The 14,274-nt window shown below is 58.7% G+C and overlaps 1 protein-coding gene across 9 annotated transcripts in view; it reads right to left on the reverse strand.

Annotated features, from left to right (window-relative positions):
- The window catches only part of PTPRE (protein tyrosine phosphatase receptor type E), a 68,898-nt gene that overhangs the window by 15,004 nt on the left and 39,620 nt on the right, over window positions 1-14,274 (reverse strand). For 8 of the 9 annotated variants that reach the window (XM_060171057.1, XM_060171059.1, XM_060171063.1 and 5 more), the window contains 6 exons: window positions 12,617-12,707; window positions 9,192-9,268; window positions 6,518-6,554; window positions 4,375-4,472; window positions 1,888-2,007; window positions 1,146-1,309 (listed from right to left, as the gene is read on the reverse strand). In XM_060171057.1, the coding sequence (XP_060027040.1) occupies window positions 1,146-1,309; window positions 1,888-2,007; window positions 4,375-4,472; window positions 6,518-6,554; window positions 9,192-9,268; window positions 12,617-12,707 (587 nt within the window). The remainder of the gene's footprint in view (window positions 1-1,145; window positions 1,310-1,887; window positions 2,008-4,374; window positions 4,473-6,517; window positions 6,555-9,191; window positions 9,269-12,616; window positions 12,708-14,274) is intronic. The other variant, XM_060171056.1, reaches the window with a different exon arrangement.

Here is a 14,274-nt window from a genome sequence, read left to right on the forward strand (position 1 = left end):
TGCAGCGGCCTCGAGCACCGAACCCATGCCGGGGGCCAGCGGGCAGGGACCGCTCATGAATTGGCTCTGTCTGCGCAGGCAATTGCCATCACTCTGTCTGTCTGCCTCTCTCTTTTCTCTGAGAAAAGTTGGTCTGGACCACTGAAACCTTAAGTGCTTGAGGCCCCGGGGATGCAATTTAGAAAAGTCATCACACAGGCTGGAAGGACAGCTCAGTGGGTAGGACACATGGCTTTTTTTGGCGCGGACTTGAGCTCCGGTGCTGTGCTGTGGTGTCTCTCCCCCTCTGCCTCGAGCTCTGGCACGGGAGCAGTGTCATAGCTCAGATGTGAGACTCCAGCCAAAAAAAAAAAGTTCCCTATCTGGTTTGAAATGGCAGAGTACACGGGTGTTAGCATGTTCAGGCCCCGGCCCCGTCCCAGTCCCCGTCCCCATCTGTGGGGAAGTGAGGCAGGTCTCTCTTTCTCTGTGTCTCTATCTCCCTCTTCTCCCTCAATTTCTCCCTGTCACTACTGAAGAGAAATAAAGATGTAAATACAACGTAAACACTTGAAATGGCCGGAGCTTCAGCAGGTTTCCTGTGAGAAGCAGCCGTCCGCAGGCAAGACGTGCCCACCCCGAGCCAGAGTCACAGGCGATGGTGTCCCTGCCCCCACCCAGCCTGACATGGGGGCCACTTCTGTCCCCCCCCAGGGGTCACCCGTGACCAGAAACCCCAGGCACCGGTGTGGAGCCCCCTGTAGCCACTTCTCCAGCTGGTCCATGCCTGCATCCGTCCATCTCCCCAGGGGACAAGGAGGGGCGGGGTGCCTCAGGGACAGCTGTGACAGCTGTGCTGCACAGGGAAGCCCCCGCTGCCCAAGGTCCCTTCCTGCTCTCTGCCTGTCACCTGGGGCTCCCCACACCCACTTGAGGGTGACCCAGGCCCCTGGGACCTGTGGTGCCCCCTCCCCAGCCCCACTCCTATCAACTTGAGGCTCTAGTGTTGGAGCCCCAGGAAAGGGGCTCCCTGTACGCGTGGCTGCTGGCATGCTGGGTAGTCCTCGGCTCCCTCCCGGAAGGGGCATCACTGGGGCGGGGGCACAGGCCGGTGTCCCCCAGCCCCGCCCGCTGTGCCGCAGGGTCCTGCCCGTGGCCCTGCCCACCTGCAGTGGACGACCGTGGGCCCGGCGTGGAGGGGGTTCAGCGTCTTCACCTTCTTCAGGAACTTGAGCATCCCGATGGGGGTGAAGGGTACTCCGAAGTCGGGCCAGCTGGTGAAATGGAGGTGGCAGACCAGGCGGGGGGCTTTGCAGCCGTCGGGGGGCTGCTGTGGGGAGAGCAGGGGCTATCAGGAGGCTGTGAGGGGAGGAGGGGGAATCAGGGGGCTGTGAAGGGAGGAGGGGGTGACTGGGGGCTGTGAGGGGAGGAGGGGTGTCTGGGGGCTGTGAGGGGGAGGGGGAATCGGGGCTGTGAGGGGAGGAGGGGTGACTGGGGGCTGTGAGGGGGAGGGGGAATCGGGGCTGTGAGGGGGAGGGATGTCCGTGGGCTGTGAGGGGGAGGGGTGTCTGGGGGCTGTGAGCGGAGAAGGTGTGAAGGGGCTGTAGGGGGCTATGTGGGGGAGGAGAGGGTCTCAGGGGCTGCTGGGGCAGGGGTCTGCCCCAAGGGCAGCATCAGAGGTGCTGGTTCGTCCCCCTTTACCCTCTCAGAGGTACAGACTGGGGGCAGTGGTTTAGGGGCCTGCGTGCAGGGCACAGAGTGAGTGTGGACACGGGCGAGCGTGCAGGGTGCCCAGCACAGGTCGGGGACACGTGGACACAGCTGTGCCCGCCCGTCTGCAGAGACACGTCCCCGCGTGCACACGGCGTGGACAGACCCTCGGTCCTCCCCGCAGCCCGGGGCACGCACCGCCTGGATGCAGAACTTGCGGATGGTGTAGTCCACCAGGGTGACGCAGTCCTCCACGCACACGCGCAGGCCGCCGTAGGTCCAGCAGCCCTGGTCCGGCCAGTACTGGAAACACTTCTCCTGCAGGGGTGGGCGCGTGAGGGGGCTCCCGCGACCGGGTGCTGACACCCCCCTCAGTACGCCAGGCTCCTCTGACCGCCGGCCCAGTGTCCCGACCACGCTTCTCCAGGGGGTGTCCCTCAAGCCCCGGCGCCTCCAAACTCTGGCCCTGGAGCCCCCTGACCGCCCCAGGAGCAACGGCCCTGCGGGTAAAGCCCCCACCCTGGATGCTGCAGGCCCCTTGTGGGCAGTGGACACGTGGGTGCTGGGCACCCCGAGGGTGGGGATATCTGCTCAGACTGCTGACGGGCAGCCTAGTCACCAAGTCCCCCCATCCTGCACCTCACACTGTGTTCTGGAAGCTTCCCCGAGGGGCACAACTCACCTGAGCCCCACTTCCTGCCTCCAGCTGCCCTCCCTGCCCTGCCAGCACGGAGGCCCTGGTCAGGGTCAGTGTGTCCCCCTCTGGGCCCCCAGGCCATGTGAGGGGGACCCCAAAGCTGGGTGTCAAGGGCCTTGCTGTCGGTGCCACCCACGCCCCACTCCCCTGGGCCCTCATTGCCTAAGGGTCTCCTCTGGGTGGGAGGAGGGGCAGCTGCAAAGGAAGAGGAACCCTGCTGAGAGCAGGCTGCACTGAGTCACATCCTGTAGGACTTCCAGAAAGATCTCTGAGGAGATGGAGATGGCCATGGTGTTGGGCGGCTCAATGGGTAGCGCAGCTCCCACCCTGCACACACACACACACACACACACACACACACACACACACACACACACACACACACACCCCTCCTCACAGCTTCCCGTTAGCTTGCAGGTCCTTGGAGACAGGCCCCAGGGGCCAGTGCAGGAGGCCAAGGATCTCCTGACCTGTCCCACCCCCCTCTATCCTCCCACCCAACTGGAAACTGTGGTGGGAGGCGGTTCCTGTGGCTTCCAGGTGAAGTGAGTGTGTGACAGGGTGACAGAACCACCAAGGCCACCGGGGACCAGGTCCTCAGCCTATGCACCTGGCACCCCCTGCGCCACCCCCAAGGCTGCTGATCTGTCTCAAAGCACCCTGGAGCCCCAGCCAAGAGCCCCAGCTTCCTGGGGGACAGGCCAGTGGGCTCCCGGGCCTGGAAGTGACCGTGAGGGCAGAGGCGAGGTCAGCACCTCTGGACTCTTTGTCACCTGCTCCGGCAGGGCCGGGCGACAGACAGACATCAGCCTCCCTCCCCAGCCCGCGCGCTGAATCTTGCTGTCACCACCTCCAGGGCTCCCGGGAGGCGCCTAGCTCCTGCCTCTTCTCTCCTGGATCTGGGATTTACTTCCGCAAACTGGAACCTGACTCAGCCTGACGCCCCCAAGAAGGCCCCGGCCCAGCTGGGCATTGGGCCCAGAGTCCAGCCTGGGCATCTCGGGTGGGGCCCCGGGGTGACTCACACACGGACAAGCACGTCCTGGCCCAGAGCAGGGCTTGGTCTCCCCCCTGGCGCCCACCCTCCTGTTACCGTCCTCCCTAAGGGAGCACCTCACCGCTTCCAGGCCCTGGTCCCTCGGGTGGGGTGCTGAGCCCACTCCGGGTCTCCCTTTCAAGCATTAGGAGCTGCAGTCATGCTGCCTTCTGGATAGTTCTATAGAAGCCCGAGTTTCTGGGGCAAAGAGTGAGGTTTGCAGTGGGGACAGGCCTCAGGGACAGCACCGCACCGGCTCTCGTGAGGGCTCCCGGCCTGCCTGTGCTGGAGTGATGCTCTGCTCTCTCAAAATCAATCATCAATCAGTCAATCAATCATTAATCAATCGATATTCACCCAATCTTAAATGCAAGTGGCCTCCACACTGTAGTCCAGCCCAGGGCCCAGCTTCAGCCAGCGTGGGTGTCTCCCCCACTCCAGGAGTCCTGTTTGTCACCTATGCTGAGTGCTGGGATCAGATGTGCCTGGGGTCACGCCAGCTTCTCCCAGCCCAGTCCCCAGCCCTGGAACATTGGGTGACAGTGGCTGTCACACGCCTACGTGAGTCTCCTCACAGAGGCTTCAGTTCTCAGGCCTGGGTGCAGGCGGGTGGGCGTGCTGCCTGCAGCCCTGCTCCTCTCCCCGAGAACACCGAAACCAGCTGCTGTTTAATGCACTGCGGGGCTTGAGCCCCGGGTTCAAGCAGCAGACGGTGTGCTTTCCAGCCCCCAGAAAAGATTCCGGGCTGGACACTGAGACTGGGCACATTGGAGCCCCACGAGCTAATAAGCATCTGAACCCCAAAACGCAGTGCCCCACCGTGGACCGGAGCTGCCGGCTGGGGGAGAGACACTTCCGAAATCACTCCTGTGCAGGGGGAGGGAGGAGGACCCACGTGGGCCGTGCCCGCCACAGCGAGAAAGAGGAACCGGAAATGGCGGGGGAGGCTCACCTCCTTCCTCTCTTTCAGGTTGGTCAGCATCACGATCGTGGCCGCCTTCTGCTCCCACACCATCCTCCAGAAGTCGTTGACTGTTTCCTGTTTGGGTCCTGTGCAGGGGGTACCTAAGTCACAGAGCTGGCCCGGAGCCACAGGCCGTCCCCACCTAGGGCCCAGGTCTCTGCCCCTGCATCCCCTCACCCCTGCCCTCAGCCCCAAATCTCTCCTACCTTCAGCCTCTGTCCCCCACCCTCTGTCCCCCACACTCTGTCCCCACCCTCTGTCCCCAACCCTCTGTCCCCAGACTCTGTTCCGCACCCTCTGTCCCCCAACCTCTGTCCCCAGCCTCTGTCCTCAGACTCTGTCCCCCAACCTCTGTCCCCTACCCTCTGTCCCCAGTCTCCTGTCCCCCAACCTCTGTCCCCAGTCTCTGTCCCCAGACTCTGTCCCCCAACATCTGTCCCCTAGCCTCTGTCCCCAGCCTCTGTCCCCAGCCCCTGTCCCCCACCCTCTGTCCCTCACCCTCTGTCCCCAGCCTCCTGTCCCCAGATTCTGTCCTCAGCCTCCTGTCCCCAGCCTCTGTCCCCAACCCTCTGTCCCCAGCCTCTGTCCTCAGCCTCTGTCCCCAGCCTCTGTCACCCATACTCTGTCCCCAGCCTCTGTCCCCAGACTCTGTCCCCCAACATCTGTCCCCTACCCTCTGTCCCCAGACTCCTATCTCCAGCCTCTGTCCCCCAACCTCTGTCCCCAGCCTCTGTCCCCCAGCCTCTGTCCCCCATACTCTGTCCCTCAGTCTCCTGTCTCCAGCCTCTGTCCCCAGACTCTGTCCCTCAGCCTCCTCTCTCCAGCCTGTCCCCAGTCTCCTGTCCCCCTAGTTTCTGTCCCTAGCTTGTCCCCAGCCCCGGTTCCCTCACCCCTGCCCCCAGCCCATCCCTTAACCCCTGCCCCAGGCGTCCAGGCCCTGGGATGGACACTCCCCTTATCTGATGAACAGAGAGGACAGTGTCTGCAGCCTTCAACCGCCCCCCTCCCAAGAATCCTAGAACTGCAGTGAGGAAGGGCTCCCCCATTCCTCTCTCCTGTCCCCCACTCTCCCTCTCTTCCCAGCTAACTGGCTGGAGCTGATATGTCCTTGGAGTCAAGGAGAGGGACCCTGTGGGTGATGGCAGCCAGTGACATCAGGGACAGAGAAGAGAGCTGGGCTCGAGGTGCGGGTTAAGTGACTGCATGCACTTTGGGTCCTGGAAAGGGAAGGACTCCAGAACCAGGAATCCAGGCGTGTGTGAGGGAAACAGAGAGACAGAGAGGGGAGAGACAGAGAGAGGAGAGAGAGAGATCAAAAACAGAGAGAAGGAGGGAAGAGGAAGGAGACAGAAGGAGAGATGGGGGAGGGGAAGAGGGAGGAGGAAGGAGGGACAGGAGGGGGGACAGTCACACTGACCCTCTGGCCGGGATGGTCACGCTGGCCCTCTGGACCTCCACGCTAGATTCCTTTCCTTGCGACTATTCCTTCCCATAGATGGCCACTGCTGACCAGCCCTTGGGGAAGGCTCCCAGTAAACGGAGATTCGCCCCTACAAAGAGTCCTCTGCCCTTTGCCTGGATGCTTATGCAACGCCGGGGGCAGCAGCCAGTTTGTAACCTGAGGCAAGAAGCTGGCTGCTGAGGGTGGGGGAAAGGTGACTAGGAGGAGGCCCCTTTCCCTCAGGCCGCTGCCTCCACCCCAAGCCCTGGACTGTGTCTCCCAGCTTCTCTTTGTGCCATTGCTGGCCAGGTGTTTGAGGCCTGGGCCTCGTGCACGCCGGGTGACCAGCCTGACACGCTGGCTAGTCCTGCTGATTACTTGGTGCCTGGCCCAGGACATGTGTTCTCAGAGTTCACACCTGCCCTGGCCCTGCCCCTGCCCTGAAGAGCAGCAGGTCTGGGAACCAGCTCAGATGCAAATCCTGGTGTGCTGCTGGTGGTGGTGGTGGTGTGTGTCGGGGGGCATCACAGACTCCTTACACCAGCAGCTGAACGGCAAGGCTGTGTGAGTGAGTCTGGGCTCTCCGCCATGTGCCTGGGAAGGGTCCACGACCAGGGACCCCCGCCCTGCCCCCCCATCAGAAGAGCCTCGGCCCCCACTCCCTCTCCCTCCAGCCTGGGGATGGCCTACCTTGAGCAGCTATGAATTTATTCTTCTCTTTGTAGCCCTGGAAAAGTAAAGGCAGACCTTCACTGGCCAGCACGGCCTCGGCCCAAGGATATGTGGGGTGGTTAGGAAGCAAATGCAGGGGCTGAGGAGATGGCACAGGGGGTATGCAAAAGAGTTTCATGTCTGAGGCTCTGATGTCCTGGGTTCAATACTAGCATAAGCCAGAGCTGAGCAGGGCTCTGGTTGAAAATAATAATAATAAAAAGAGTTGGAAAACAGATTGCTTCGGAGAATTTGGCAAAGACGGAGGAAAGTCAGGATAGAGATGATTTTCAAAGGAGTTTCACAAGTAAAAGCTCTTTTCACCTCTCGTTATTCCTTCTTCTTCAGCCCCACTGCAGATATTCTGACATTTATCTATTTTAACTTGGATGATACATATAGATTCTTATCTCTTACCTTTTCTTTTTTATTACCTTATTTTGCTTTTTAAAAAATGTCTTTATTTATTTAATTAAGATTGAATAGAGTCAGAGGGAAACTGAGGGGAGAGGAGATGGAAAGGGAAAGAGACAGAGAGGCACCTGCAGCCCTGCTTCATGACTTGTGAAGATTTCCTCCTGCAGGTGCGGACCATGGACTTGAACCCGGGTCCTTGTGCACTGCAGTGTGTGTGTTCAACCAGGTGCGCCACTACCTGACTCTTGTGTTTTCTGACAGTTCTATAATTCATAGCAAGTGTTTGTCTCATGGTCCACTGAAATGGACTCAAAATGGTCCATGGTTCACAGCCTCATCTTGTGGGTAACTCCCTCTCTCCCACCTCTTTTTCTCTCTCCCTCTCCCTCTCCCTCTCCCTCTCCCTCTCCCTCTCCCTCTCTCTCTCACACACACACACACATACACACACACTGCTGTGAGGAACAGGCTTGCTGTTAACCTCTGTGTCCTGAACACAGATTCCAGGACACAGATCCTAATCCAGAAAGTGCAGTCCAGAAGCCAGTGTATCAAGACTCCTGTGTATTAGGTCCCAGGTTCGAGCCTGACACCGTGGAGGAGCCCCATGGGCGGTGGAGCAGGGCTGTGCTGTCTCTCCTCTGTCTGCTTGTCTTTCTCCCTCTCAGAAAAATGAAGCATTGTGAGAAATGATGTTTTCAGTCCAAGCATGGTTTTAGGAACCAGTCTGCCTGAGTGCCTGCTGGGGGAGGGGGGTCACGTAGTTTTGTGTAACCGCCTCCCCGCCCCCCACACTCAGAGGCTTATCTCAGACCCACAGCTGTTAGGGGATCTCAGATGTGGCTGTGGTCACGTGCACACAAGAGTATGTGTCCCAGACTGGGTCTTAGCCTTGAAAGGAAAGAGCCATCCCCCCCCCCCCCCGTCAAAGTGTCCCTCCTCCTGACAAGATTGTGAGTCTGGGGGCCAGGCGGTGGCACACCTGGTTAAGTGCACATGCTATAGTGTGCAAGGTCCTAGGTTCAAGCCCCTGGTCCCCACCTGCAGGGGGAAAGCTTCATAAGTGGTGAAGTAGGGCTGCAGGTATCTCTCTGTCTCTTTCCCTCTCTACCACCCCACTCTCTCAATTTCTCTCTGTCTCTATCCAATAATAAATAAATATTAAAAAAAAGATTGTGAGTCTGTGTATCCTATCTATGGAGAATGGGGCAGTTTCAAACTGGTATTGGGAATAAAAACCAGGCCCAGGGCGTGCCAGCCTGCTAAACTCTTGGTGGATCTGCATACACTTTCATACAAAAGAAAAATAACAAATTGGGGGGCTGAGAAGTGATGCACCTGGTTGAGCATCCCTGTTACTATGTGTAAGGATCCGAGTTCAAATCCCCAGTCTCCACCTGCAGGGGGGAAGCTTTACAGGTGGTGAAGCAGGGCTGCAGGTGTCTGTCTCTCTCCCTCCCTATCTTCCCCTTCCGTCTAGATTTCTTGTTGTCTCTATCAAATAAGCAAATGAAAGATTATTTAACAGAGAAAAAAATAGCAAATTTGCCTCCTAAATTGGTAACTCTCTGAACTTTGGGCAAATTTCTGAAAGACTGAAAGACCGGCTGGGGCAGGTGGCTCAGTGGTTTCACGACTGCATGAGGCCCCAAGTTCATTCCCTGATGACGCATTAAAACAACCAGAAGGTGTCGTGACAACCTTCCACCTGACCTCAGGGAAGACTGCTCTCTGGTCTGCACTTCTCCAGTGGTGCAGGTGGGAACTGGTGTGGGTGGGCAGAGCCATGGACGGGGGCTCAGGGCCATGGGTGAGGGTTCAGGGCCATGGATGGGGGTCCAGGGTCATGGAGGGGGGCTCAGGGCCATGGGTGGGGGTTCAGGGCCATGGACGGGGGCTCAGGGTCATGGGTGGGGGTTCAGGGCCATGGACGGGGGCTCAGGGTCATGGGTGGGGGTTCAGGGCCATGGATGTGGGTCTAGCACCATGGGTGGGGGTTCAGGGACATGGGTGAGGGTTCAGGGCCATGGATGGGGTTCCAGGGTCATGGGTAGGAGGTTCCAGGGTCATGATATAGGAGGCAGGGTTGGGTAGGGCGGGGCATGGCAACCCTGGGGACTCACATCTATATAGGAGGCAGGGTCATGGGTAGGGGCAGGGCATGGCATCCCGGGGACTCACATCGATATAGGAGGCAGGGTTGGGTAGGGCGGGGCATGGCATCCCGAGGACTCACATCAATATAGGAGGCATTGATATAGTCTGAGCAGGGGACTCCGTCCACTGGGCTGAGAATCACCCTGGAGTGGTCATCTGTGGGGAAGAGCCAGAACATTAGGGTGGGGCCCACAGCCCCCCACCCACAGTGAGTGCGGCCCAGGACACAAGGTCCACCTCCCACACCCTGCCTTCCCTGCCTGAGGGCCTGGTGTCTGCTTACTGAACCCTGACCCTCCACATTGGGGTCCACCCCACACAGGGCTCAGGGAGCACTCAGGGGCAGAGCATCAGGTCTGCAGGGGGCCGGGGTGGGAGCAGCCTCCTCTGAGCCCTGGCGGCGCCATCCAGTGTGAAGGCTGGGCCTCTGTCCCCAGGTCCAGAGAAGGAAGGCTGGGCCTGGTTCTTCAGATCTCACTTCTCACCCTCAGGCCTGCCCGGAGGTGAGGACCGGTAGGGGCCGGAGGTGAGGACCACCTGAAGGACGAGAAGCCTTCGGGGGGGGGGGTGGCTGGAGAGAGGGATGTGTGTGTGCGTGTGTGTGTGTGTGTGTGGGTGGGGGGGTGATACACGTGTGTGTGTTTGTGCTGTGTGTGCGCGTGGCGTGAGTATGTGCATGTGAACACACACACGTTGCAGCCAGTGACAGTGTTTGTGGGGCTCCGTGAAGACACATTTTGGGTGTGGACAGAGGTCCCCCAATTCCAGCCCAGACAGCCACAGGAGCACCAGCCACACAGAATAGAGGTGGTGTGGTGCTGTAGCTTCTCTCTCTCTCTCTCTCTCCCTCTCTTTCTCTCTCTGTCCTCTCTCCCTCTTTCTCCCTCCCTCTCTCTCCATCTTTCTCTCTCTCCCTCTCTTTCTCTCTCTCCCTCTCTTTCTCTCTCTCCCTCTCTTTCTCTCTCTCTGTCCTCTCCCTCTTTCTCCCTCTCCCTCCCTCTCTTTCTCTCTGTCTCTGTCTCCTCTCTCTCTCCCTCTTTCTCTCTCCCTCTCTCTCTTCTCTCTTCCTCTTTCTCCTCTCTCTCCCCCTCTCGCTCCCTCTTTCTCTCCCTCTTTATCTCTCCCTCTCTTTCTCTCTCTCTCTGTCTCTCTCCCTCTTTCTCCTCTCTCTCCCCCTCTCGCTCCCTCTTTCTCTCCCTCTTTCTCTCTCCCTCTCTTTCTCTCTGTTTCTCTGTCTCCTCTCCCTCTTTCTCCTCTCTGTCTCTTTATCTCTCTCTCTCTCTCTTCTACTATTTCTTTTTTTCTTCTCTCGCCACAGGATTCTCAGGGGGGCTCCCTGCCTGCACTGCTTCTCTGCACCCAGCATGTCTCTCTCAGATGAGAGACACAGAGGAGAGACATCACAGCATGGCTCCACCGCTCACTCAGGAGATCTCCCCTGCGCAGTGACAGGGGCTTGAACCTGGGTCCTTATGCATGGTAAGGTGTGTGCTCTGCCCGGCGATCTATCTCCTACTCCCCTCCCTGTTCTTTCTTTCCTTCCTTCCTTCCTTCCTTCCTTCCTTCCTTCCTTCCTTCCTTCCTTCCTTCCAGGGCCAGAGCCCTGATCAGTTCTGACTGATGGTGGTGCTGGGGGTTGAACCTGGGACTCTGGAGCCTCAGGCATGAAAGTCCTTTTGCAGAGCCACTGTGCTGTCTCCCCGGCCCCCTTTTCCCTCTGTGACTGAAGAGAAAACCAGTGTCTGCTGTGAATGGTGCAGCTGTGCCAGTATGGAGTACTAGCAGCTAAAAAACATCACTGAGTCGAAACCTGGTCCGAGTACAAAGCCCAGTGCTGCCCAGGCCGGACTTGGGTTCTCTGGGCTGAGAAGAGGCCGACACGTCAGCCCTGGCCGATCGATGGTGGTGCTGGGGACTGAACCAGAGGCATGTGTGCGTGTTTCAGCCATGCAGAGCTGGTGTACCACCAAGTCACAGGTACTAGAGCACAGGCCTCGCAGGCCTGAGGTTCCGGCTCCCCCTCTGACACCATCATCTACTGCAGCTGAGTGCTACTCTGTGGGAGCGCTCGCGTCCCATGGGGAGCTGGCCAGTCTTGCCATGATGTGATTCCTCGCGCCCACCTTTGCTGCAGGTTTTATGAGATGTTCGTCAAATGACAGGGTGCGATCGAGAGTAACGCCGAGATAGACTGGCTGGGTGATCGTCACACTCATAAAAACCAAGACATGATTTTTTCCCCCTTCAGGTGACGTTTTTCTTTTTCTTTGTCACCAGGGTTACCTCTGGGGCTCGGTGCCAGTACTGAGTCCACTGCTCTCGGTGGTCTTTTGATTTTCTCTCACATTGTATTGGACAGGACAGAGATAAATTGAGAGGGGAGGGGGAGATAGAGAGGAAGAGAGATAGAGATGCCTGCAGCCCTGCTTCACCACTTGTGCAGCTTCCCCCCTGCAGGTGGGGACTAGGGGCTTGAACTGAGGTCCTTGTGCACTGTAATGTGTGCGCTTAACCAGGTGCACCACCACCTGCCCCCCAAGGCTGACTTAAAAATTATTAATATTTATTTCCTTTTGCTGCCCTTGTTGTTTTATTGTTGTAGGTATTGTTGCTGTTGTTACTGATGTCGTCGTTGTTGGACAGGACAGAGAGACATGGAGAGAGGAGGGGAAGACAGAGAGGGGGAGAGAAAGACAGACACCTGCAGACCTGCTTCACCGCCTGGGAAGCGACTCCCCTGCAGGTGGGGAGCCGGGGGCTCGTACCAGGATCCTTACGCCGGTCCTTGCGCTTTGCGCCACCTGCGCTTAACCCGCTGTGCCACCGCCCGACTCCCACTGACTTTTTTTTTTTTTTTTTTAGAGAGAGAGAGAAAGAGAGAAGGAGAGAGAGAAAGACCAGCACCAGAGCCTCCCCAGTGTGGTGAGCCCGGCTCAGCCCTGGGTCAGCTGCAAGCCAAGTGAGTAAGTCTGGGAAAAGGGGCGACTGAGAGTCAGGTCCCTGAAGCTGCCACCAGGCTGGGAGGAGCTCTCTGGCCCGGGGAGGACTCCAGTCCTGGTCCAAGCATGAGCTGTCTGCCCCTTGGGAGGGTCTGGGAGGTGACCAAAAAGCTGCCACCGCCAAGCTCCGCTTCACACAGCCGCTGGGCACTTCCCAGGTCCATCTCAGGCTGAAGGGGCTGTTCTAGCGGCTGTCACTGGGGGCAGGGACACTGGGCACTACCGGCTGCCTGGGGAGGGGGGAGGCCTGTGGCAGAGGAGGGCCGATCCGCAGCACTGCAGCCAGGTTCCCCGGGACCCCTGGGTGCAGCGTCAGGCCCTGGAGCACAGGCGGCCTGGGTCCTGTGCAGGCTGGGTTGGGGTGCAGAGGCCAGGCTCAGTCACTTGGCCGTGGAACACGGGGACCCTGGCTCAGCCCGCAGCCTCTGCTCCCTGGACAGCAGCCCCTGACTGCCGGGTCACCCCAAATTCCGTGATGCACCTCCGTCCCGCTGGGGGCACTTACTGGGCAGGATGTTGGGGTATCTGTTTTTCTCTCTGTTCTCTTCCTTGTTGGCCTGCTCAAAGGTTCCTTGAGTGTGTCCAGACGGCAAGGACTAGGAGGAAAGGCAGCGTCAGCGCAGGGCAAGAGAGCCTGACCCCGGCACCAGCAGGCTGCGAGCCCCACCTATGAGCCACCTCATCCTGACTCTGCCCTCCTCTGCCCACCCCTGGGTTCTTGACTGCCCTCTGTCCTCCTGATGTGGACGGCAGCACAGCACAGGACACAGAAGCTGAGGGACACAGGACTGCCCTCCCTGCCACTCTCACACCTGGACATCCCAGCTAGACATCCCTGCCATGTCCTTTCTGCTGCTTGAGGACAGGGACAGTCTGACATGGACACCACCCCGGGAACCAGAGTTCCCGGCTGGGCAGGTCTGGTCCAGCTGCCTCGAGCGACCTGAGCACTGGACAGAGGCAGGAGGGGCAAGGCCAGGCCTAGTGGGGCAGGGAGGGGCGTAGACACTGACCCAGAGACTCAGGCCTCCTCACGCCGGCCAGCTGCTCCCCACTCTCCATCCTGGCCTGGCGCTAACCCACCTGCCATGTCTGTGCTGGCATTCTTTACATTTAGAGAGAGAGAGAGAGAGAGAGAGAGAGAGAGAGAGAGAGAGAGGGAGGGATAGCACAGTGCCCAAGCTGCCTCCGTCACGCCAGAAACCCCCTCACCCCAGGGCTGGGATGGAGCCTGCTGGTGGACGTGGCCATGCAGGTGAGCTTTTCACCGGCTGGGACCCTAGACCACCACCTGCCTGACTGAACTCCCCAAGAGTGCCCTCTCTGCTCACTGAGTTCAGCCACCCTCTCCTCCACTTTCCTTACAGATGATCGAACAGCAAAGCAAATAAAGACAGCACTTCACCCCTGTGAGAGTGTCACACATCAGAAAAGGCAGCAGCAATAAGTGCTGAAGAGGCTGTGGGGACGAAGGACCCTCCTCACTGCTGGTGGGAATGTCAGCGGGTCCAGCCCCTGTGGAGAGCAGCCTGGAGACTCTCAGAAGGCGAGAAGTGGAGCTGCCCTGTGACCCTGCAATTCCTCTCCTGGGGACAGATCCTCAGGAACCCAACACACCCATCCAAAGAGATCTGTGTGCACCTGTGTTCACAGCAGCACAATGTGTAACAGCCAAAACCTGGGAGCAACCCAGGTGCCCAACAACTGATGAGTGGCTGAGAAAGTTGTGGTCTATAGACTCAAAGGAATACTACTCAGCTATTAAAAATGCTGAAGTCACCTTCTTCACCTCATTTTGGATGGAGCTTGAAGAAATCATGTGAAATGAGATCATCCAGAAAGAGGAGGATGTAGATGGGATGATCTCACTCATGGACAGAACTTAAGAGGCAGTGGTGCTCTGGGTTAAGCGCACGTGGTATGAAGTGCAAGGACCGGCAGCATAAGGATCCAGGTTTGAGCCCCCGGATCCCCACCTGCAGGGGGGGGTCCCTTCTCAGGCAGTGAAGAAGGTCTATCCTCTGTTTCTCTGTCTTATCCAACAACAACAACAACAACACCAACAACAGGAAAAAAATGGCCTCCAGGAGCAGTGGATTCATGGTGCAGGCACTGAGCACCAGCGATAATCCTGGAGGCAAAAATAAAAAAAGAAACAAGAAC

Source organism: Erinaceus europaeus, chromosome 14 (assembly GCF_950295315.1).
Source record: "Erinaceus europaeus chromosome 14, mEriEur2.1, whole genome shotgun sequence".
NCBI classification, from domain to species: Eukaryota; Metazoa; Chordata; class Mammalia; order Eulipotyphla; family Erinaceidae; genus Erinaceus; species Erinaceus europaeus.